General features: G+C 36.0%; 2 protein-coding genes and 1 long non-coding RNA gene across 7 annotated transcripts; 2 read left to right on the forward strand and 1 right to left on the reverse strand.

The window, feature by feature from the left end:
- Positions 1–727: 727 nt before the first annotated feature.
- Positions 728–12,361, forward strand: mier3b (mesoderm induction early response 1, family member 3 b). Of its 5 annotated transcripts, none has more exons than XM_074637687.1 (13): positions 728–858; positions 2,359–2,383; positions 2,677–2,822; positions 3,136–3,258; positions 3,415–3,538; positions 4,764–4,837; positions 4,953–5,025; positions 5,167–5,315; positions 6,328–6,409; positions 7,461–7,555; positions 7,674–7,801; positions 7,925–8,079; positions 9,453–12,361. In XM_074637687.1, the coding sequence occupies exons 1-13, from the start codon at positions 850–852 to the stop codon at positions 9,926–9,928; spliced, it is 1,659 nt and encodes a 552-aa protein (XP_074493788.1). In that variant the 5' UTR covers positions 728–849; the 3' UTR covers positions 9,929–12,361. The 5 variants fall into 5 exon arrangements, with proteins under 5 accessions (XP_074493788.1, XP_074493791.1, XP_074493789.1 ...); XM_074637690.1 differs by having other exon boundaries at positions 818–841; XM_074637688.1 differs by lacking the exon at positions 728–858 and adding an exon at positions 871–1,129.
- A 1,552-nt stretch (positions 12,362–13,913) lies between these two features.
- LOC141769050 (uncharacterized) lies at positions 13,914–19,919 on the forward strand. The gene is made up of 3 exons (XR_012594249.1): positions 13,914–14,131; positions 17,092–17,241; positions 18,583–19,919. It is a non-coding gene; the product is annotated as an uncharacterized LOC141769050 (long non-coding RNA).
- elac1 (elaC ribonuclease Z 1) lies at positions 16,929–24,293 on the reverse strand. The gene is made up of 5 exons (XM_074637691.1): positions 24,008–24,293; positions 22,393–22,596; positions 20,430–20,488; positions 19,580–19,790; positions 16,929–18,923 (listed from the first exon to the last, which is right to left on the reverse strand). The coding sequence occupies exons 1-5, from the start codon at positions 24,162–24,164 to the stop codon at positions 18,448–18,450; spliced, it is 1,107 nt and encodes a 368-aa protein (XP_074493792.1). The 5' UTR covers positions 24,165–24,293; the 3' UTR covers positions 16,929–18,447.
- Positions 24,294–25,697: the final 1,404 nt, after the last annotated feature.

Consider the following 25,697-nt stretch of genomic DNA (forward strand, 5'->3'; position numbering starts at 1 on the left):
ATTAATTTCCACTAATTTTATTAAAAATCCACAGGGAGCCGAATGATACACCTGAAAGCCTCACTAGTTCCACTTGAAGGCAGTGTTACCACAGTTGAAAGTTCTTAAAGTTATATCCTCCTGAGACCCAGCCCATTGACTGTGTAGTGGACACTTTGTCCACATGCATATCCTCTTACTCTTTTGACTTACTCTATCAACCCCTGGTGTATTGTTAAGAGGACATCCTTCCAGTGATATGGCATGTGTTGTTTTTTTTAATCAATTTGAATGTATTCTTGGTTTAATATCACTCTACAGCCATAATCTGTTCATTTTTGTAGTCTTTTCACACTGAAATAGTCCTGTAGTCCACTACAGTGGACAATAAAAATAAAGTTTAACAAGCATAAATTGTTAAGATTTTCTTTTAACCCTAAATAGGAAGGAAATCACAAAAAAAAAGTAATTGGAAGACACTTTTTTTAACTCGCTTCCCAGGAGGAAATTATAGTGTCAAACATGTTAATGGTGATAAACAGTGTTGAGGCGAGCAGGAGATCAGCTGATTGGATGTTCAGAGAACACACTCTAGGAATGTTCTAGTAACATGTCATTGTGTGAGGTATTAACAGACTCAACGCCATGCTACTGATTCATGTTGTAAATGTATTTCAACTCTACATTTTGTGTGTCTTATATTATTAATTGGTGTAGATGAACCGTGTATAAGTGATGATTACCGTTAGTCTGACCAGCGGTCGGTCTGAACGACGTCACGACTAGAACGGGCACCTGGAGCTCTGATTGGCTGAGCGCGCTCATCCGGGTACTGCAGTTAGAACGAGCCCATTAGCTAAAGGTACCAATATGGCGGAGGTAAGAGGGAAAACAGGGGAGAAGCAATCGATCTTAAATCGATATTTTATAAATCTCGTGCACCGTATTTCTCATTTCTATGTTATCGATTGGCGAAAGGATAGTTTTTCGCTTCTGTACAGCGTGTTTCGTGTCATAATTGTCACTTTAATGCCTCTAAAATATGCTCTAATGTGAGGAGTGATCCTCCACTAGCAGGCCGCTGCGCCGCGCTCAGCTCAGCTGCTCTGCTGAGGCTGTGCTCGTGAGAGCGGCGGCGGCGGCTCGGGGGGTAAATTCATACGTAACATTTTACGTTAGCTTGCTGGTTAAAAGGGAATTACATGATTATATCGTGTTTGTTATGAATGGAAAATTAGCTTTTCTATTTAAGCTGAATTTGCAGCACGTATAGTGTAAAGATCATCCAACTCTGTGGGTTGCAGGACCGAGCAAACGAGTGATTTGTGTTTACATTTTGTCGGTGCAATAAGGTTTAGGTTTTTGCTGGCTAGCTAACTGTTACAGGAGCTGCGTAAATCCTACTCTCCTCTTCAACATATTACTCCTCTATTTCTACTTAGACCGTCTCCTACGAGAGATGTTGTTGTTCCTGTGTATAAAGGTACATTATGCTCACAGTTGTCCTCAGTGTTCATCCTCAGCTAACGTTTTATTAGCCACCTATTACAGGTAACAAATGCAGCTCTCCTGTCCAACTACTATCATTAGTCATAATACAGACTATTGAGGTGAATGAGGTTAAAGTGCTGGCATAATAGTGTGCAATATTACTTATTTTTCTGTTTGTTAGCTTACTTTACCTTTTTTATTTTACTTATCTTATCTAATTTACTAATTTGTACTACATGTATCTTACTTAATTGTTATTCTATTAGGCACTGGTGCTAGAAATAGTACTTTTTTAATTTTAAACCTTTGTATTTTATACACTTGAACTTGTTGTAATTTTGAGCAATATCTGGCACAAGAATTTCCAAGAGTTGTCCTCAGTGTTCATCCTCAGCTAAGGTTTTATTAGCCACCTATTACAGGTAATGTTAGCAGTAAATGCAGCTCTCCTGTCCAACTACTATCAGTAGTCATAATACAGACTATTAAAGGCATTTTTTCCAGTCCTCTTGATTGAGGGTGAATGAGGTTAAAGTGCTGGCATAATAGTGTGCAATATTAATGTCCAACATGTGCAATATTACTTATTTTTCTGTTTTGTTAGCTTACTTTACCTTTTTTATTTTACTTATCTTATATTATCTACTCATTTTACTAAATGTATCTTACTTAATTGTTGTTCTATTAGGCACTGGTGCTAGAAATAGTACTTTTTATTATTTATTACTACTTTATTTTATACACTTGAACTTGTTGTACTTTTGAGCAATCTCTGGCACAAGAATTTCCTTCGGGATTAATACATTTCTATCTTATCTTATCTTAATAGTTGAACCCATCTTTCAACTAATTGCACTCATTTAATGCTCTGTTTTTATTCTTTTGCAGGCTTCCCTAGGGAGTTCAAGTCCAGGTAAGAAAACCTCCATAAATTGATTATTAGTATACACCGTTTATGATGTACTTAATTATATCTGTATTTTAATGACACACTTTTACATAACATAAATGTCAAGATGAAATTATATAGGTTATTACATGTTAGTCAGAGAAAAATGTCTTTGAAATTGATACAATTTGAATAGTTTTCTAATGGCAGTATTGTAACTATGTGAATGTATCTTCAATTTTTGGTGTAAAACAAAAAGCTAATTTGTGTTATAAGACTGAGACATTTAAGAACTGTTTTCTTTCTCACTCACTCAGTTGGCTCTTTATCGTCAGAGGACCATGACTTTGACCCAACAGCAGAAATGTTAGTTCATGAGTATGATGACGAGAGGACTCTGGAGGAGGAAGAGTCTCAGGAGGGAGGGAGGAATTTCACCTCAGAGATTGCAGATCTTGAAAAGGTAAACTAATAAAAACACAAAATGCCCTAAAACAGGATTTACGTATGTAAATGGCACAAATTCAGTTATTTTTTAAACAGTAACACTATAGATAAATTGTCTCTTTGTGACAGCAAATTAGAGTGTATCATTATTAAGTTAAATTAAACTTTAAACTGGATTCGTCTGTTTTGGTCAAAAAACAAACATAGATCTACTAAGTGGAATGCATAAGGTTTTTAAATCTGAATGTTTTAAATAATATGGGTAATAAAGGGAAAATGCACAATAGCTTTACTTAATTTGCAAATTTTGCCTCTTGTTTTTCTGCCAGGAGGGGAACATGCCTTTAGAGGAGCTTTTGGCCATCTATCGCTATGAGGCCTCAGCAGGCTCCAGTATAGACAGCTCCTCTGGAGACCTGACCGATGAGCTGCCTGACATGACTCTGGACAAGGTAAATAACTGCTGTAATGTAGTGAATAAATTGTTATTTTTTTCTAAAATAATTATAAATAAATGTATTTATCAATCAACAATATGTTATTCAGATATTCTGTTGATCACCCTTGGTCTGCACCAGTATACAATGGATATTATTCTTTCTTTCTAGGAGGAAATAGCTAAAGACCTGCTGTCTGGGGACTATGAGGAGGAGACCCAGTCCTCAGCAGATGATCTGACCCCTTCAGTCACCTCCCACGAGGCTACCGATTTCTTCCCAAGAACACTTCGATGTAAGTGGCATGTGCTAAACTTAGTACTAGTAGTAAAGTACTTATTGTCTGTAGCTTTGCAGTATAAAGCTTATCATGTAATGTAATGTAATGTAATGTAATGTAATGCCATGCCATGCAATAATTAAAAAAGAAGCTACCATATTCAAGACATTAGGGGTGCAACAATTACTTTAATTATTGATTAATTCATAATAAATTCATTTCTGCTTATTATTTTCTTAAATGTATTAATCGTTTGGTCTATTAAATGTCAGAATATAGTGACGTTTCCCTTCACAATTTTCTAAAACCCATGATGATGTCATTCAATATCTTGTTTTGATCAACAATCCAAAACTAAGAGATATTCCGTCACACGAGACAGATAAAAGCAGCAAATCTTCACAATTCAGAAGCTGGAAACTAGTGAATGTACATTTTTGCTTGAAAAATTACTTAAATATTGATCAATTATTAAAATAGTTGCTGATTATATTGTTTTAGCTCTACAAGACCTATATAATGATAAAGTCTCAAATTGCATAGTTAAAATAATTTAAGTATCTCAACCAACTTCACATTTAGAAATACAGTATCAAACATTCCCAACCATTGTGTGGTCAAAAAAAATTACCTGTACTTTGTTTTTGCTGCACTCACAAAAGGTACAGTGCCTTTTCTTACAGTTGAGTAGAGTACTACATTAGATTAAATGTGCAACTGATTGTTTTCATTATTGATTAACAGGGTCCCCGCGGATCCTTAAAAAGTCTAAAAACGTCCTAAATTTTGTTTTTGATATTCATTAAAATGTCTGGAATTGAAGGAGGCGAGGCATTAAGTCTGGGCCTGCAAGGTTATGTACTGTTGGATGACCCTGTCAGCCTCTGGCCGCTTGCTCCTCGGCCTTGCTTCCCCGCGCTCTGTCCCTGGTGCTTCCGTGCAGGGATTCCCCGAGGCTCGCTTGTGGCCATTGACGCTAGGGCCTCTCGTCGCCTGTCTGTGTCGGGTGGCATCCGGGCAGGTTGGCAGCTGCCGCTGTACTGCGTGCGCCACGTTTCAGCCTCAACTCGACTCGCAATTTAGCGTCCCGGCCCGACAACCACACACCTACACACTAACCTATTGTAGTACCGAAAAGGACACCAGGTTTGTTAGGTAAAGCATCAGACCTTAGCAAACAGGAGGTGCCATTTAATTCAGTACATGTCAAAGTATTTATGTGTTGTTTATTATTCTTCAGCCAACGCTATCTCTGATGGTGATAAAGAGTCAGAGTGTGATGAAGATGGCCCAAGCCCAGAAGACTCTAGAAAGGTAACTGACACATTTTGCAACACATTAAAAGAGGGATAAAGAAATGTTTTGAGTTGAATCAACACTGGTGTGCTAAACATGCTCTGTTTTGTCTTTTGTTTGATTTTTATCATAGGAAATAATGGTAGGAACACAGTACCAAGCAGAGGTACCTTCTGGCCTCTGTCACTACAAAGATGGGGAGAAAGGTGACTGCTGCTTTGTTGTTTTCAGCATCTGTGCCTGACATGCTCTTTAATGTGATTGCTTAGAATGTTTCTATCCATACATAAAGACAAGATAGTATAAACAAGGTGATTAATCTTACTGTAATGTACTTTGTTATGCAGTTTATGAGGATGAAGACGAGTTATTATGGAGCCCAGGTAAATTGCCAGAAAACAAGGTTAGGACTTTCCTGTCTGACGTGTTGTCACGGACAACAGATGAAAAGATAGGATGTGACAAACCATGGATGCATGTTCGAGACGATGAGAAGGTTAGTCTTGTATTTATTTATCAATCCTTTAATGTTGTAACACAATGATGAGCATGGCATTACTAATGTATGTGAGCTTAATCATGAACATCATTTTTCATTGACTTTCATTCACCGTATACTAGGGGTGTCACGATTCGATTTTACTTTCAATTTAAGGTCACTATTCGTTTCCATTTAAACATTTTTTTTCCAATACTGATGGCTTTGCCATTGTCAGACTGTCGAGTCTTGATTCGTAAAAATCGACATATCATTGGTTTTATGCCCTGACATCTGACATTTACATTTATCAATTCTTTAAAAAGATACATGGTACCGAGTGTAATATAACTGCCATATTTTTTTGGGAATGTACGACACTAAGGCCATATGGTAGAATGTAGATAATTTATTTAAAATGTAATATAATAACCTATTTCACCACCCAGTTGGGAACAAACAAACAAACAAACAAACAAAGAACCACTAGATGGCAGAAGGGAACTTTACAACAACAGCTTGAGTTTCCTCACCTGCAAAAAGACACCAGATCCCGGTGCTGTTGAGTCAGTCAAATCTATTTGTTTATGATGTCTAAGATGCTGCGAATATGTCTTGCCATATTTGTCATGTTGCCTGAGGTGGCGTATGGTGTAGCATTGCCTACAAACTGCAGTTTTTCAGTTCTGTTGTTTCTCCGTCATCTCGGACTCTAGCCATGGTGTCTCAAAAAGCTGCATGCTGCCTGTAAACTATGTGTCATCTTTGAAGTGTTTTTTTTTATCGGGACGCTCGCAAGTAGGAAGGGATTGAGAGAAAAAAAAAATACTGGGAGAATAGCAGATCCTGCTTTTGATTTCAAGATCAAAACTGAAGGATCATTTCGATCGATTTTTTTATCAAAATCGTGACACTCGTACCATATACTGTAGCAATTGTGCTTTGAATTCTTCAGATTATTTGTTTCTAAGGTACATGCTATTCGTTTGGCCAATGTTCCAGTCTTGACAACTCCACTCTTTCCACATAGGCTTTATATGAACTTGTCAAGTGCAACTACAACATCCGCGAAGCACTAGAGAGACACTGCAGCCGTGTAAAGTCCTCAAAAGGTAAGCACAGGAAATGGTTTCCTACTACCAGTTTTACAATTGTTTGGGGTTTGGGTGAGAAATATTCAAAGGTATTCTAAGCTTTGGGACAGTGCCACTGCCACACTAGTTTACACACCCGCACCTCTAAACACTACAAACAGTACTATGTATGAATATGTATAACTGGAAACCAATATAATCTCTCTTTTAACAATCTTACAGTAACTTGTGATAGTCTGGGTACATTCTCTAGCAATACTCATTCTTTAACATGTTTCATTTTGACGTGGTAGGAGGTTCCTCTGTCTCACCTCTGATGACAAACTGCATTCTGCTCAGTATTTGAGTTTTTATTGCCTAACTATTGGTGAATCAGTTTTTCCCAACAGTTTCATTATTTGAAAAGCAGCACCCGTAGACTTGTCTATTCTTTGCTTACCCTTTTCATATCATGCAAATGTGCTTTTGTTTCAATGTAAAGGGAAGCATCAACTCACTCATTAGCATGCAATGAGATGCACTGATGCTCATGGTGAATTGTATGTGGCAATTAAAATCCATTCTGTACAGGAACAAATATTTTTGACAAATCTATATTGTGGTGTGTATCTGTACGCGTTGTTTTGTTTATACTGGATATACAGTACCTTCAACCTAAACTGAACGGTGTTTAATATTTGTCCATAATTTACCCAGGGAGGAGAAAAAGTATTGGAACCACCCTTATATCCAACAAAAAAACAATCCAATAACACAACATTGTTGCCTCAAAATTGAGTTTAATCAACACATCACTTACAGTCTACATAAATATATAAATTATAGTTTCTACAAAGGTATTTTTTATTAGAAAACTGTTGTATGTCATTGCATTGCACAATATACAGAGGACGTGTGTGCTGTCATTTTGTGATTGACGTTCAAACATGAGGATTTTGATATTTGATAACTTCATAATTTTATATCCAGCTGTTTTAATGTGTTAGTCAATTTGGGAAGATTCAAACCTGTGTTTTGAATGTTCTTGATTGTGCAAAAGTGTATCAATATATTTTTGGTTTCATTTCAGAAAAATCACCTCCGTGGTCTGAAGAGGAATGCAAGAACTTTGAACACGCACTACAGATGTATGACAAGAATTTTCACCTCATACAGAAACATAAAGTGAGTCTTATTTTATGATCTTACAATATTCCCATTTTACACATCATGAAAAGGGATACATCATATAACTGTGAAAGTTTCTCATCCCTTTTTAATGACTTTTTCCTCCCCCGCTCAGGTCACAACACGAACAGTAGCCGAATGTGTGGCGTTTTACTACATGTGGAAAAAGTCAGAACGCTTTGACTTCTTTGTGCAGCAGAATCGATTTGGGAAGAAAAAGTACAGCAGCTATCCTGGTGTAACGTAAGTGTGGCAGAAGAAGAATCAGTTCATCTGTTTTAATTCCTTTTTTTGTGTTTTTGCTTATGTTTAATACAATGAGCTCTGAAAAATGAAAAAAGTTTAAACATGAATCTTTGTATTCAGTGACCTGATGGACAGGCTGGTGGATGAAGCAGAAGGACTGGCAGTGGACAGTTCCTCCTCTGTGTGTTCGGGAGCAGGTGGAGGAGGAAGGCTGGAGACCACCACAGACCAACAGCTCAGCCTGCTTAACTCCATCACTGCCAGCGACCTCACAGGTCAGTAATGGGACTGCATACTATACTATGACTTCTTTTATGACTTTTTCTCATACCATATTATACTATGACTTTTTATGCCTGCGTGCCGGCAACAGTTTTTATGTTTTCAGGTTGTCAGTCCGTCCCATGCTTGTGAATGCGATATCTCAGGAATGCCTCTAGGGAATTTCTTAAAATTTGGCACAAATGCCCACTTGGACTCAAGGATGAACTGATTTGAATTTGGTGGTCAAAGGTCAAGGTCACTGTGACTTCTCAAAACACGTTTTTTGGCCATAACTCAAGAATTCATATCCTAATTATAACAATTTCACACTAGTGTCTAATAGGATAAAATTATGAAGTGATGACATTTTGGACAGACATGGATATAAACTGCAACTTGACTGCTTGGCGGAGGCATACAACCGCAAGGCTGTAATTCTAGTTTATGACATACATATATTTTTATGGCATACTATACTATGGCTGCGGCCAAAAAGTCAAAAAATGACGTCCTAATGTCTTTTACTAAACACTTTTCCTTGACCTTGATGGAAAACGTCATGAGCTCAAGGAAATACGTGAAGGAGAATCCATAAGGACTTAGGAAAAGATAACCTAGGAGCTAATAAGAATTTGACTGCACCTGCAGCAGATTTATTTGTATTTTTATTTTTTTATGCAACTTTATTTATAACGCATAGAAAATGAGTACAGTGACAAACTCAATGCTACAGTTCAAGTAAGGATTCCTGTCCAAAACAGAATCACACCTCTTAAGATGGATGTTTTCAATTTATCCAAAATGTACAATTAAACAGCAACGGCGGACGTTATTGACAGCCTAATGGTGCGTTGCTTTAAATATTCCTGCCGCAAGGAATTGTGGGACGGCATTATCTCCTTTCCTTTCGCAAAGGATGGTACAGTGTACCCTATGCTAAAGGAGATAAGAAAGTAAGCCTTGAAGCACCTTTCCTTAGCATTTAGAGAATTCAACCAGCTTTTATCATGGCTGCCACTTAATACTTCCGGATCATTTCACGCAGGAACCTTCCTAAGCAAAAAAGACTACGCCTTTTTTTGGTACAATATACTATGTTTTTTTTAGTGAAAGTTTTTCTGGCATACGGCCAGCCAGCATGATTTAGGGCCGCACAAGAAAAGTGCACACACAAAACAAAACATCTTTTCCATCTCACTTCCACATTAAACTGCAGATTTGTCCACCAAAATTGCTAACAATTTCTTATGATTAAATAATGATTTTTCTCATTTGTTAATGTTGTGTTGTTTTTTCCCCCCCTCTCAATCAACATGTTTCTTGACTTGAGTATCTTATTGCTTCCACTTATTCTATGTTAATTGAGTGTCCTGTCTATTTGCAGCTTTGAGTAACACTGTAGCCACAGTGTGCAACCCTGCAGAGGTTGGTTGCATGGACTCCTACAGCTTTCCTCCACTGGAAAGTCTCCATCGTGGGTCCCTAAACCATGACGAATCCCTCGGGTTCCCTTCTAATGGCGCAGACCCCGACTGCCTCAACATGCTCGACGCCGGCTTCTACCACTCAGATCTGGGCCAGCTAGGAGGAGTGTGCGGCAACAAGGACTGCGAGCGGCCCTCCAAGAGACTCAAGATGGCCCTGCCTGACTCCTTTATCAATGACGTGTCTGTGGGTAACCTTGGAGTGGACTTTGAAGCGCGACGGACAACAACGCACCACCACCGAATCACCGGCGCCAAAATGGCAGTGTCTGTCACAGACTTTGGGAGCTTGGCTGGCAACGGCGAGCCCAACGGGTTTCTGGGAGCACATGCACGGCACCACACACAGCACACTGCAGCACTTCAGTCAGAGTGATCTTCCTCGTCTTCATCCCTTGTTCTTCCCTTTTGAAACCCCTTATCCCGCCTGTACATAAGACTGACCTCACTGGAGAATCTGATTTGTTTAAATTTTACTATATATATATATATATATATATATCTATATATATGTATATGAATATACTTTTTTGTTTTCATTTTTTGTGTAATATGACATCAGTGATGTCTATCATATAGAACTAAAATCTTGATTTCTCTCAAGAGTTTATATAGCCATTTATTTTATTCTCGTTTTGCGGTCTTGAGATGTGTAACGTCCATGTACAGTGGGGCCCAGAGGCTGCAGTAGGAGAGTTGTGTATCTTCCTCCCTCACATCTTCAGAGCTACAGTATGTTATCCTGCCATTCTTTTCAGCTGCCAAAGTTGGCTCAGTTTTTCTGCCTCTAGTCTCAGTATTTAGTTGCTTGTCTTTGTTGTTTGAAGTGGTACTTTTCTTTTTAAATTAGTGTGTGGTTTACAGGTACTTTTTAGTAACCAGACTGGTGCAAATGGTTTTATTTGTCCCCAAATAAACCTGGCTAGATATTGTATGAAGAGCAACACTAGCACTAGCATGGAGATTAGCTTGGAGAGCAGGAAGTGGGTGGCTTCAGCTGCTAAGGCCTTCCAGTTTGGTTTTCTTTTCTTTTCCTTTTCTCCTGTGGAAGCTTGTCTGCAGTTGGTCTGCTTGTTTACTTTTTAAACTGTTCAAAGTGGCCAAACTGGAACATGTGAATGTTTGCAACACTTATTTTTTTTCATTATTCCATTTAGTCAAACTTTAGTCCCTGATTCATAGTTTTTCTATTACATTTTTAAACAGCTGATGAAGAATACCTGTGCAGAGTAACATAATGGGAGTCTCCTTGTTTTACAGTTAGATACTGAGTTTTTCCTGCTTCTTTCTAGGAGGGTATCAGTCAGACAAACATAACAGCAATATTGCCATGCAAAGATATTGGTTAAATTAAGTCATTTAAACATAGACATTATCAGGCACTGTAAAGTGTGTATTTATTACTTGTACTTTTACCTTTTGTGAGACTTAGTTTAAACCTTTCAATCATGCTACTCTTAGGCAAGTTTAGCTGTATGTGTCCTTTTAGTTATAGTAAAAATATTATTAGAATATGCCCCTAAATCAAGTAATGCCATTTTCAGACCACTTAGCAAGCTTGGGTAAACCTGCTAGCAGTATTATATCTTTATTTAAAGCCACTCAGATTTTGTATTCAACCTCTGCCTAACCTGTACTGACTAGAGAATGCCTTGTACGATCTAGTCGACAGTTTCTTGGAGTCTAGTAGCAGAAATGGAGCTGTTGTCTCTTGACTGAAGTCCATAATTGTGAATTGTAAAATGTTTAGCGGGTCATCGTCAGTTGGTTGGATGCAGTAGTAGTGTTTACTTAATTTATCTATGCATTGTGCTATGAATAATTAGTTTGTTTCAGGGGTACATCATGTTTGTCATGTCCATAGATCTAGTAATTCACCATTATGTGTGTACAGACAGGATTCATGCTTATAACCCATTATTAAGTTTGATCATGTAGTTCGTGTTCCACGCCCAGCATCGGAGAAGATATTCACCTCTGCGTTTCATGTAAATATTTAGCAAATAGCCTTTAAAAAGTCTATTAACTGACCTCTTACACTTGTGAATCTATGTTGATACAAAGGTTTTAATTTGATTTCTTGTCAAAAGGCAATAATTTGTAGATATGTACAGATATTTTGGGTTTTTGCATTTTACCAGTTGACTTGGTGTTTGAATTTTGTTTCACTCTTTGGAAAGTCATGATCCCCAGGACAGAGCTGAAACCACGCATGCCAGCTGTGTCTGTTTCTCAAGTGTACCACTGAAAACGGCTTTACCTGAAGACGTATTGATATTACTCAATGTTGCAATTTTGCCTTCAAAACTTGCAGCCATGTGTAAAAGACGCTCATCTTTCTTTCTTCAAATTTTTTTTTTTTAAACATGTCGTCGTCTATATTTGTCTTGATGGTAAAGGGATGGCTGCTGCTCTAAGTATGTGGAGAGCTAGTTTCTCTTTTAATGCAATGTGCATAATGCAGTAGGTCCTCCAAGCTCTTCTAGCTTTAGCAGTGCAGTGATATTTATTTCAGCTGTGGTTTGTACAAAGACTCAGAAAAACTGTCAGAATGTAAAGGCCATTAAGTAGTAGAAGTAGGTTTTTCACCACCCTGTGAACTCTCGAAAATGTGATATTTTATTGATATCTCTGGTATGAGACTTGTGTGTGCAAGAAAGCACTAAACAAATTTATTTTATATTTTGTATTGTGTTTTGAAGTTTAAAAAGGAAAACATATAGCAGTTGTGGTTTTGAAAAAGAAAACTCGAGTCCTTTGATGAAAACAAAAACACCTTTGTGAATAAAAAACCTACAAAACTTAAAAATGTATATCCAGAAATATAGACAATCAAAAACTTCACTATGAGAAATGTTCAAGAAGCTATCTTTATTGTTTATAAGAATTGTACATAAACATTGAGTTGTTTTTTTTCTTTTGTTAAACATTATTTTGTATTTTCTGTTGTACTTTAATACCTTGTGTACAGATCCAGAAATAAAGCTCTGGAAAAGGTTCAGAAATGACTGCATGTTCTTTTTCATCACTCAAAAGATGTGAGAAGGTTTTACTGATTCATATGGAAAGATTGGTTTAGTACTGAGTTGAGTGTTAACACTACACACACCACTAAGACTGAAACCTACCACATGCTTATTCATACAATTTCTTTTCTACTGAATAAATTAGATTGAAATTTTGTATTTTTGTTGGGGAATTAATGGAGTACCAGCCAATAATCACATACCTTAATTTGTTATAGCAACCCGTTAATACAAGCAACACTATAATACAAGTTAGCTAACGTTAGCTGCTATAAGCCCTTCACTCTAGTTAAATGTATGATTTAGTATCAATATTCTGGTCTTTCCAGTATATTAGGACACTTGTCGACCTGCAGCAGGTAATTTCACCTGTCGTCTCTACTTCCTTTTCAGGTACCAGGGCGGCTGCTGCTCACACGGTGTAAATGTGATGAACTCCCCCGTCCACTGCTCACCTGGCTGACTGCACAGTTGACCACTCTCTGTCCAGAGCTACAAGGTTTTTATTACACACCTTTGTCTGTGTTTGATGTAGTAAACTACAGTCCACTCACACCTTTTAAATCAGCAGGTGGTGCTTTTTCTAACTGTTCATACAGTACAAAAATATCCACATCTGGTTAGTTTTAAAAAAACAACAACTGACAATGACCTGAAATCTATTACAACTGTGTCTACATTTAAAAACAAAGTGAAAACATTTGTATTATTTACAGTCTGTGTCTTTAGTTGATGTCTGGGGTTTGTTTTTGTGGTTCTCCTCTTTAGGAGGGTGGTGGTTTTGTATTTTCTCTTCTATTGTTAAGTAAAAGGTCTTAATACTTCTTCCACCACTGCTGTAGTCGTCTCAATATACAGATAAGACGGATCGTTACGCACAGAAGGAATTTTCCTGAAACACTGAAAATTATATTCAATAGAAGTTTTAAAAACATAAATAAGTCAACACACAAGCAACTAAAGTACCAAAAAAAATGAGGCTTGATAATAGAAATATTTTTCTATTTTAGTAATACTGTTTCTGATAAAGACAAATGTTCATGCAATAGTTTGAATAAAACAGCACCTAACAAAAACACACAGACATCCCTCTGAATATGATCCTCTTGGATCATGTTCACCAATTAATGTGATAATGTCCAGATTATAGCAACTGCAAAAATCAAGGTCAAACTCCATCCACCGTTTCCCCTTTTTTTTATAAGACTTTGTTCTGGAAATGTCCAGAATATGTCTTTCCAGTATATTGATTAAAAGATATATATATAATTTTTTAATAACTGAGCACCATATATTTTTTTGCTTTTATTTTGAAGCCTTGTGCTTTTATTTTTGAAGCCTTGACTCACCTGCTTCAGATGCTTCAGATGGTTGATGGTGTCGTAGGTGTGTCTCGTTAGTCAGAACAGGAAGACGCCAACGCATGCTTTACCGCTTCATTAGTTTAAAGTTTATTTGTATTAACTGTAAATATTATTGGATCATCATCACTGATGTCGTCGGACTGGACTGTTGGAGCCAATTAACCTGCCACAAGCAACATGTCAATCACGGTAAATAACACAACTCATCGCTGTTTCTTTCACTGTTCGGTGTGGAGAGCGTGTTGGAATCTCTACTGGGCGCCGTTTACATGCTGAACATCTAGGCAATGAGAAGCCAATACATTAGTGGAAACTATTGTTTTGAAATAAGGGACACAAGTTGAAGTTGAACACTCTCAGTTAACTCTGTCAGTCATTTTGAAGGAGACAGAAGCACAATTCATCATGAGCTCTGTCTATTTTCGTTTTACACAATATGCAAATTAACTGTAACTTTCCTAAAATAATAATCTGTTATTTTTCTTCAGATGACCTTAATTACAAAACTAATGTTTCGAGAAGAAATAAGTTAACATTTTGATATAATGGTTGTGTCTTACAGTGTATTCTAAAGTAGTCCTTGTATGATCAATAGTTTGGTAGAATGAGGGTTAAATGCAATTTAACTGTGATATATACTAACACGCCATGGCTAATGAGGAGAAGGGAAAAATGTTGTCTCCTTCAGAAGGAAATGAGTTAATGGAGTCCTCAAAAAGAACCCCTGAACCTACTCTAAAGGCTCAAATGGAGAGACTAGAAAGACTAATGGGTTTGAGGAGGGCAAAATTATCAGTCAACCAGCAAAAGGAATCTTATTGTATCATTAATGGATGAATACAGCAACATGCTCACAGTGAAAGAGAATGTCTAAATTCAATGATTTGTGTGTGGAATTTATTGAACTTTAGCACTCCTTGCAACAATTATTGCCTGATTTTGAAAAAGATGACACAGAAATGGTACATGTCAAAGGCTGCCTTTCTATAAAAAATTTCAAGATGAAGTAAAAGTAATGCAAAAAGACACACCCCCTACTGTAAAACATTTCATATTGGATGACAATGCTTCAATCCTCTGTGGTGGGAGAGCCAGCTCCTCCTGCAGCCGCTCATCTACATCATCTGCTCGTGTGAAGGAACAAGCAGATCAGAGCAGAATGATCTTTACATCTTGACAACAAAAGCTAGCTTTGGATAATGAGGAAAAAAAAGTCATGTTGTATGTCGAAAAAAGTCATTGTATAGCTTGTCGAAAAAAAATTAAGTTATAACATAGTATGTCGACAAAAGTCATAGTTAAGTATGTCGACAAAAGTCATAGTACAAAAGTCATAGTTAAGTGTTTAGTATGTCGACAAGTCATAGTATAGTATGTCCAAAAAAGTCACAGGCTAGTATTTAGGAAAAAGTCATAGTAGAAAATAAATCATAGTATAGCATATCGAAAAAATGACAGGAAAAAGTCAAAATATAGTACTTGGAAAAAAAGTCATAGTATGTAAAAAATAAATTGTCATAGTATAGTTTGTTAAAAAAGTCATAGTATAGTTTGTTAAAAAAGTCATAGTATAAAAATAAGAAAAGAAAAAAAGGCTAAGTCAAATTATAGTATGTCGAAAAAATTAAGTCATAGTATAGTATGTCAAAAAAGTCATAGTATAGTATAAAGTGAAAAACACAAAAAAAGTCATAGTATAGTATGTCGTAAAAAAATCATAGTATAGTATGTCGAAAAATGTCATAGTATAATATGTCGGAAAAATCAAGTCAGTATAGTATGTCGAAAAAAATAAGTTATAGTATGTTGAAAAAAAGTCATAGTATAGTAAGTCGAAAAAAATAAAAGTCATAGTATAGTATGTCGGAAAAAAGTCATAGTATAGTATAAGGTGAAAAACACAAAAAGTCTTAGTATAGTATGTCGTAAAAAAATCATAGTATAATATGTTGGAAAAAAACAAGTCATAGTATAATATGTCGAAAAAAAGTCATACTGTCGAAAAAAATAAGTTATAGTATGTCGAAAAAAGTCATAATATAGTATGTCTTAAAAATAAGTCATATTATAGTATCTCGAAAAAAACTCATAGTATAGTATGTCGAAAAAAGTCAAAGTATTGCTTTTTGTTGTTTGTTATTTTCCTTCTTCCTGTTTGTTTGTTTTTTCATTTTTTTTTCATTTTCTTTTTTCTGTAGCTGCTTGCCAATTCTGTATTGATTAGTACATGGACATTTTTGATTATATATATATATTGTTTTACTCTATTGGTGATCTATCAATTTGTAACCCCACCCTATATAATTTTGCTTAAATACCAATAAAAAATTGATCACAAAAAAGTATTGCATGTAGAAAACAATAAGTCATAGTATGTCGATAAAAATAAAGTCATAGCATAGTATGTAGTAAAAAAGTCATAGTACAGTATGTTGAGAAAAAATCATAAAAGTCATAGTATAGTAAGAAAAAAAAGTCACAGTATGGTTGTCCAAAAAAAGTAATAATATAGCATGTCAAAAAAATAAGAAAGTCATAGTACAGTATATCGAAAAAATAAAAAGTAATACTATACTATGAGATTTTTTCGACACACTATACTATGGCGAAAAAAGAAATTAAAAAGTCATAGTACAGTATGTCGAAAAAATTCATAGTGCAGCAAGTAGAAAAAGAAAAAAAAATTCATAGGATGGTACGTCGAAAAAACGTCACAGTATGGTTTGTCAAAAAAAGTCATATAGAGTCATGGTATAGTCTGGCGAAAACAAACAAGAAAAAGTCATAGTATACTATGTTGTAAAGAATAAAAAAGTCATAGTATTGTATGTCGAAAAAAATTCATAGTTTAGTATGTCGAAAAAATCATAGTATATTATATTGAAAAAAGTCAGGAAAAGTATCAGTATAGTATGCCAAAAAGAAAAAAAGCCAGTCATAGAATAATTTGTTGAAAAATATTAGAAAAAAAATCATAACATAGTTATAGTAAGACATTTTATTCAGAGCACTTTTTCATAAAACTAACACTTTACATGTGTAAATTGTCATAAAGAAAAACAAAATAAATAAATAAAACACAACATTAATTGCATATTAAAAGCAGTTATGAAAAGGTGGGTTTTGATTTGTATTTTGACTGTGGACAGGTTTGTGCCGTTTTTGATGTGTTTTGGGAATGAGTTCCAAAAGGAGGGGTCAGCTATGGAGAATGTCTGGTGCTTGGTCCTGGGTGGTGGAGAAAGGAGGTTGGCATCCGAAGAGCGGAGACGGCGAGATGGAGTGTGGTGGTTGAGAAGGTCAGTGAGGTAGGAGGGGCTCTTGCTATGGAGGGCTTTGTGAGTGAGGAGGACTTTGAATTGGATCCGTTGTAAAAATAAGTCACAGTATGGAATGTCAACAACTCACAAAAAAAGTCATAGTATAGTATGTCAAAAAGGCAGAATACAGTATGTCTTAAAAATAAAAAAGTCATAGTATACTATGTTGAAAAAAGTAATGAAAAAAGTCAGTATATGTCAAAAAAAATTGAAAAAACTTATAGTATTGCATGTGAATCTTTTTTTATAAAAAGTAATAATATAGTATGTCAAAAATAGTCATAAAGTATGAAAATAGACAATTTTTTCAATGGTAAAAATAATAAAAAGTCAAAGTTTAGTATATCAAAAAACAGCCATAGTGCAGTATGTCCAAAAAGATTTAATAGTCATAGTATGGCGAAAAAAATTGCATTATAGCATATCGAAAAAAATAAGAAAAAGTCATAGTATAGTTTGTCCAAAGAAAGTCATAGTATAGCATGTCAAAAAAAGTAATAGTATAGCGTGTGGAAAAATATTTTTAAAAAGTCATAGTTTAGTATGTTGAAAAAGTCTGCGATACTCTGCACAGAAGTGGCAGCTCTTGAAATGAAAAAGATAAATTAGCTTCGTACACGTCCCTCAGCAACTTATTTTTTTATTTGTTCCGCTTTGATTTGTGCACTGTGAAAACAAACCAGACTAAATAAAAAATGAACCAAAAGTATCTATTTAATTCTGATTCTGACTACAGCTGGTGAAAGCGCCCTAAAAGACGATCCATCTTTAGTTCACTAGTCATTTAGCTTGGCAGTTTATTCCTGACATAAAAAACAGCAGTTGAAAAAAATTATATAAGCTCAAGGTGATGTGCTTGTTCTGGTGTTTCCAAGCACAGTACATCCGCAATAGATGTTCAAACTTTCCAATTTTCTGAACAACCCATGAGCTGAGATTGTTTTGTCAACTGCTGTTTCCAAGGTCAAGAGTGAACTGTCAAGCTCAACTTTAAAGCCAAAATGTGCAAAAAGTGCTCAGAATCACCAAAATGTTAACATCTACACTCATGACAAAATGAGCAAACTACATATGCTGATGAAGACAGTTGAAAGCTTAAGCTAATAAGTGAGTTGACTTTGAGCTAAGATTGTCAATATATAGTATAGAATGAGGCAATATAAAAACTAAATTAATAGTTCATTACTATGGTCTTCTGAGAGGAATGGGCAGAGTAAGAAAGTCCTCAGCCAGAGTCACTTCTACTCCACTGTCCTGTAAAGCATCTTCTGCCTGTCTCTTGAGTTCTAAGACATCGTCCTCATCCCCTTCTTTCTGCAGGGAGCAGGGTTTGTACCTCTGGCTGAAGTGATACAGCACCAGCCTCCGCACAGAGCAAGCCCGAGCCACCGCCGCTGCCATTTCAGGTGTACTGTGTCCGTGGTCCACTGCTTTCTCTCGGTGCTCGTCCCCAAGGGTGGCCTCATGAACCAGAACGTCCGCTCCACTGCACAGCCTCAGTGGTCCTTCCCCAAGAACTGAGCTGCAGTCTCCAAAGATACAGACTTTCCTCCCAGGAATGGCTTCTTCCAGCACCTCACTAGGCAGAACGATATGCCCATTCTCCAGAGTTACAGGCTCGCCGGCTTTCAGCCGCCCATAATGCGGCCCTGGTTTCAAGCCTGGGGGACACAAAATTAGATCATTAACAATAATTCACAAGTTATTGTAAGTGTGTCATAGTATAGACGAATCCTGTGACTGCTTTGTGTATTTTGCGATAAAGCGGCGCCAAGTCATAGTGACTCGTGTCTGCTAACATGTTAAGTGGTGACTTTCAGCTGAATGCGTACGTGGTTGCTCGTAGTAACCTATGTAATAAGTTAATATATAAATGGTTGGCGTAGATGATAAACACAGATAGTTATGTATTTAAAATGGATTAAAGTCGGATTGAAGGCTTTTATGAGTACACCTACATGTTCTCCTCTCGTTTTCAACAGCTGCCGTCACTACGAGCAACCACGACGCATTTGGCTGAGAATCACCAGTTAACACAATTAGCAGACACTTTGTATGTGTTCCATTTGTGATGCCGACCGATTAAGCAACCCAATTACCACAAAGAACACATCATTAATCGGTCGGCATCACAAATGGAACACGTACATGTATATATATGTTGTGCTTTATGCTAACCATGTCCAATTAGAAACGCTAATCCAGGGATACTTTGCTGTGCAATCACGTACAATATGTGACTGGTATTGGAAAGATGTAGATTTATACTTGTCATTTTTCACTACAACTGTTCAAGAAAAAAGAAAAGTGCACATACCTAGTTCCTTCAGGAGTTCAGTCTTCAGTCTTCCGGGTCGATCATGCTCCTGAATGCAAAAACCAAAGGAGGGGATGCGGTGAAACAACCTGAAGGCCTTGACCACAAACTTCTTGTCTTCAAAGAGGTGGTAACAGTCACTGGAGACATCCAGGGAGATCATCCTGCCCGGCTGCTCCTGTGGGTGCAGAGGGCCGCACTCCGCTGTCATCTGAAGACACAATACAAAACATTAAAGATTACATGCTCCTGTGTGGGTGGAAAACACTGTCATGACTGTCTCTTGGGCTGAGGAAATACTTTCAAATAAATTAATGGAAATCAAGCTAAAACATAAAAAGGCAGATTTTTTTCGTTGACATTTGGACACAGCAGTTTAGAAATACACATTGCAAAATGGATGTAGATAAAGTAAAAGATATACATTGATATCACAGAAAGTAACATCTTAGAGTATAAAACATGGGAACAAAGTACACATGGATTGTGTTAAATGTCATGAATACAAAAATATGCTAAGGTACGACAGGTTGAAGTCCATTATGCTATAGTAGTTCAGGGTGGAGTTGGGTTAAAAAATAATCCACATCGGTTTGAGTAGGGTCAGGCCTGATTTTTTTGATTGACCAAAACTACAGGCCAGCTGGCAAATAAGAGCAACTTTTTTTTCCTTAGGGGAGCCATAAAGACTACCTCTTTTATATCATAGATAAAAGAAATGAAATCCAGACACTAAGACTTAGAGACTAATATTGGCATGATATATCGGTCCAACCCTATTGAAGGTGTGCTGTATTGGGCTTTGCACTATAGTTTGATATATTACCATAAAGGAATAACAGTCACAAACCTCCAGGCTGAGTTGTCCCTCTTCTGGACTCTGGTCAGTTGTGGGCTCCAGTTCATGTACTACAACAACATAGATAATGAAGATAAGATGAGAGCAGAGCATTAAGTACAATAAAACCACAAAGATATCAATGAATAAAGTAAATTAGGTTGGAAGTGGTAGATTAATTTGCTGTGTAAAAAAAAGCAAATAAATCAGGCTGAAAAAGAGTTGTAGTTTTTTCATGTTATAAAAAAAATTGTAAACATGATAGCTAATAGCATAGCTGTGATTTGCTACTGATGGATGAAAACTATGGAGGATGGAACCTGCCAAAATCAAAATTAAATCAATAATCGATAAATATCATTAAATGTAGCAAAAATAATACTCAAAATATATGTAGCCATTAATTAATTGATAAAATGTGACAAATGTAGATTTCAGTTTTAATTTGCTTCTTTATTTATCTGTGTTAATTCCCTCATTTATTTACTCTTCTGTATAATTTGACCTTTTATTTATTTATGTATTTCTTTTTATTAATTTTATATTTATCTTTAAATGTATTTATATATTTATGCATTTATTTATTATCCAAAATGTTCCTTTGCATTTCACCCCTTAGTTATTTCCCCAAACTTATTTATTTCTGTAATCTTTTCCTTTTCCAGTTCTTTATGCATTTCTGCGTCATTATGCAAATGAGGAGGCTGTCAATCAATTTGTGTCATGGGGTCAGAGGGCATAGATCGACTATATAGCCACCTAGCTCCAGTCCTCATTCCCGGCTCCGTACAGCGGTTCGTCGGCTTGCTGCTGCTCCCCCCTCCCACTGCAGGTGCAGATCAACCGTCTGAAGCTGAACTGTTTTGCTCGTTCAGAGTGGGAACCTCCAGCCACCAATCCGGGCTCGAGCAGAGAGAGGCACGACGGCATCAGAGGAGACGAAACAATTCAGCAATTCAGACAGTTGATCTGCACACCTGTACGGGGAAGCGGCAGGCTAATGACCCGCTGTATGAAGACTGGAGTGCAGCTAGGTGGCTGGCATATAGTCAATATATGCCCTCTGACCCCATGATGACATACGTTGAGTGACAGCACCCTCATTTGTATAATGAGGCAGAAATGCATAAAGAAATGTATAAAGAAAAGAATACAGAAATAAAGAAGTTTGGGGAAATAACTGATGGGTGAAATGCGAAAATCGTGCATAAATAAATAAATGCATAAATACATACATTTAAAAATAAATACACAGTAAATGAAAAAAATATTTTAAAAAGGGAAAATTAAACAGAAGAGAAGATAAATAAGGGAATTAATACAAAGATAAATAAATAAAGAAGCAAATTAAAACAGAAATATCAATTTCTGTCACATTTTATCAATTAATTAATGGCTACATATATTTTTGCTACATTTAATGACATTTATTTATTGATTTAGTTTTGATTTTGGCAGGTTCCGTCCTCCATAGAAACCTGGTGAAGTTGGGCAAAATATAATCTTTATGGCAAAGGCTACATGTTTTATGAATTGAAAAAAATATCTATCTATATAGATATACACATACATTCCATTGTGTAGTATACACACTCAACCTACAGGGGAGGTTTGCTCTGCTGCTCAAAACATCTTGTCAAACTTTCCATATTCTGTATACCATACATGTTTTCTACCTAAAGTCTATTTTCTTTGTTTCTAAAAAGTTGTGGATATACTCATTTTGACATAAAAGTGACTCAATTGACTAAATTGTATGCAGAGTTAGAAAAAATCTTTATCTGAATGAACTGTAATACCTTCTCCTGAAGGTGGCAGTCACACTCACAAATGCAAAGAAAGTGCAATTTCCTGTCAGAATGTGCAGCCCATAGTTTGGCTGTTTGTGCTAAAACTAATAGATAATCAGTGTTTTCAAGACTGCAGTAGTGTGGACACATCAGAGCTCAGCTCAGGTTGTATATTTTGGACCTACCTGCATAAGGGAAGAGCAGCTGTGATCCTGTGAGGCCAAGTGTCACCCTTAGAAAGTGCCGGAGGCCCCGGGGCCCGTAGATGTCCACACAGTTTAGGTTCTGCTGCTCGGGGTTGGTGTTGAGGCTCACGGTGCAAAGGAGACCAGGCAGACCAAACAGGTGATCACCATGCAAGTGGGAGATGAAAATCTTGGTGATTCGACCTGGGTAGAAAACACAACATATCATTACATACTACAGGTTTGGAGGGACCAAGTCTCATAGTGATTTTTTAAAGGTCTATGTCCCTAGTGTTGGAAAATGCATGATAGCATTGCAGCCTTTTTTCATCCCTCCATCATTACAATTTTTCCATCTTTTTTCGCCATTTTACACATAGATCCAGTATAAAAGAGGGTAACCAACACACAATATCATAAAGTCATATATTGCTGTGAAGCTTAGACTATAATCTATCCATTGGTCACATTGTCATGACACTGAGGTCAAGAGAATTTGACCTTTGACCTCTGATGCTGCAACTGGGTAAATTCTGAATGCCACTCCAAATGCCCTTATAACTAACTTCATATTGATCTTATGTGCCTATGGATAGTTCCAACAGAAAGAGCACAAAAAGAGCTTTAAAATGATATATTATATGACAACAATAACAACATTTCTTATGAGAATAAACGTAACTTTGTGCAGTTTGTATCTGAGAGAATGTCAGAACTTTGTATTGATTTCTGTTATTGGGGCAATTTGTAAATGGCTTTCTAATATGCTGGTAGTAGGTACATTAAATGAAAGGTTTGTCTGGTAGTAGGTACATTACATTAAAGGTTGAATGAATGAATGAAAGACTTTATTTCGAACATAAAAATAAATAAAAACAGATACAAAATAATAACAAACAAAACAAGAGTAATATTGTCCGAAAAGGAGTAGGTAGAAGTAAAACTTATATTTCCCTACCCCTTTCTCACTTCTCATCTAATAACTCATATATCATAGAATGATAATATAATATAATATATAAACTATCCCAGATGTATTTACATCCCAAATTAAATATATGAACAGCATCCCAAGTTTATTTACAACCCACATATCCATCCAGAGTTAAAAAGTAGATATAAACCAACCCTTAATGCAACCCTTATCACAACTCTTCCTCAACCATATAGGCTACCTCCCAAAATATCTTTTTTTGTATAAATTTTTAAAGTGATTTATATATAATAAGTAAATAAGTATGTATGGAGTTCATAGTCAACACTTAACATCAGAATAATTTTATAAAGTCACATTTTTACTCTGGGTATCCCAACTGCCTCACCATACCTAATAACCATATACCTCCCAAAAATATATTTTTTGTACAGCTTTTTAAAGTGATTTATACGATTTATATGTATGGAGTTCATAATCAACACTTGACATCAGAATAATTATAATAAAAGTCACATTTTACTCTGTGTATCCCAACTTTTTAGTTAAAAAGTTATCTTTTCTGTACAGCTTTTTAAAGTGATTTATATTTGGTTTATTATGTTTATTCAAGAAGAACTTGTTTTAGTTTCCCAGACACGTTTAAAGGCAGTAGGAGGAGGATCAGCTGTGTTGACTCACCGGCTCTGAGCTGGCTCTTCATCAGCTGGGTCTGGGTCCCCTCTCCGCAGTCAAACAGCCAGCAGTCTCCCTGAGTCCGCAGCACCAGAGCCGAGGCTCCGCGGTGAGGAGACGGGTAGGCCGAGCCGGTCCCGAGGAACGTCACATCCATGCTCATCCTGCACAAAGCTACAAGACAACGAGTGAAGACTGTTTACAACAACTAGAACCGACTCGGCAGCTGCTGCTCGCCATGAATGAACGCAATGTGTTCACGTTGCAACACGGTGATGACGTCACACGAGCGACGGTGTGGCGTTCAAGTCTTGTCAGAAATTTTCGTAAATCTGATTTATAGGCACACGGTGTATTAAATTTCATACGTGTTTCTATTAATTTCCCTGTTTACTTTTGTTCAGTTGTCTCTTTTATTTATTTATGTAATTATTTTTTATTAATTTTTGAATTAATTAATTATTTGTTTGCATTTTTTATTGATTTTTATTTTATTTTATCATATATATATAATATATAATATATATATATATAATATAATATATATAAAAAAATATAATATATACAGTATATATATATAAAATATAATATATAAAATATAATATATATATAATATATATAAAAAATATAATATATATATATATATAAAATATAATATATGTATATAAAATATAATATGTATATATATATAAAATATAATATATATATATGTATATAAAATATAATATATATATATATATATAGTAATGCACCCTGACCCCAGGATGAGCCTCCTCGTTTGCATAATGAGGCAGAAATGCATAAAGAAATATGTAAAAAATGTATAAAAAAAAAAAAATACAGAAATAAAAAAGTTTGGTACATTTAATTATTTATTTTTCATTTTGGCAGGTTCCATCCTACACACTCTTGAAGTTTGGCGCTGTTAACGTTTCAAAGACGGAGGCGAGGCGAAGGAGGCATCAGGAAATTTAAAGGACTAGTTAGCTAAATAAATAACAGGAAAAGAGAGATAACTACTTGCTGATTCTATGAAATAACTCTGATGATGTCACCAGGGTTATCTCGGTTTAGGCTTGGGAAATACAAATTTAGAAAGTTTGGTGTGTTACAAACCAGATACGAGACCATTTACAGAGCAAAGTCTTACAAAAGAGGGGATACGAGATGGGGTTTGAACTGGATTTCCTCATCTTTATCAAAGATCAAATTCCTGCTGTATTTTCAGTGCCAAATAATGTTTTTTGTAGATATAATCTGGACATTATCACATCAATTAGCCAACATGATCCAAAATCAAGGATCACATTCAGAGGGATGTCTGTGTGGGTGTTTAATCCAAACTCTGGCATGAACATTTGTCTTTATCAGAAACAATATTACTAGAATATATGGCAATCTACATTCTTTGGTGTTAGTTTGTTTCATTTGAAAGTTTAGAGCTCATTTACACGCACATCTCGGTTGCATCAAACTTTTAAAATCCTTCTGAAATTCATCTGCTTTTCTTGACATGTCCCTTATGGCTGACGAATTACTTAAATTTTCATACCTGTTTCCTGTTTTATTGCATTGAAATTTCTCATAGGTTCAGTTAAATTAATGGGGTTTGACATAATCCCATACAAAAACTAGAACTGGATTAAAATAAATATAACATAACATAACAGTGCTTAAATCTTTGACAGCAGGGAAA

The sequence above is a fragment of the Sebastes fasciatus genome, chromosome 6 (genome assembly GCF_043250625.1).
Source record: "Sebastes fasciatus isolate fSebFas1 chromosome 6, fSebFas1.pri, whole genome shotgun sequence".
Taxonomy (NCBI): domain Eukaryota; kingdom Metazoa; phylum Chordata; class Actinopteri; order Perciformes; family Sebastidae; genus Sebastes; species Sebastes fasciatus.

What these genes read in the sequence shown, in the direction of transcription:
- mier3b (XM_074637685.1), top strand. Translation starts at nt 1,439, where the DNA reads ATGTTGTTGTTCCTGTGTATAAAG. An exon ending in CTGACATGACTCTGGACAAG is followed by an intron (nt 3,259 to 3,414) that starts GTAAATAACTGC and finishes CTTTCTTTCTAG; the next exon opens with GAGGAAATAGCTAAAGACCT. An exon ending in CACTGCCAGCGACCTCACAG is followed by an intron (nt 8,080 to 9,452) that starts GTCAGTAATGGG and finishes GTCTATTTGCAG; the next exon opens with CTTTGAGTAACACTGTAGCC.
- elac1 (XM_074637691.1), bottom strand. Translation starts at nt 24,164, where the DNA reads ATGAGCATGGATGTGACGTTCCTCGGGACCGGCTCGGCCTACCCGTCT. An exon ending in GAAGAGCCAGCTCAGAGCCG is followed by an intron (nt 22,597 to 24,007) that starts GTGAGTCAACAC and finishes TTTTCTACCCAG; the next exon opens with GTCGAATCACCAAGATTTTC. An exon ending in AGGGACAACTCAGCCTGGAG is followed by an intron (nt 19,791 to 20,429) that starts GTTTGTGACTGT and finishes TTGTGTCTTCAG; the next exon opens with ATGACAGCGGAGTGCGGCCC.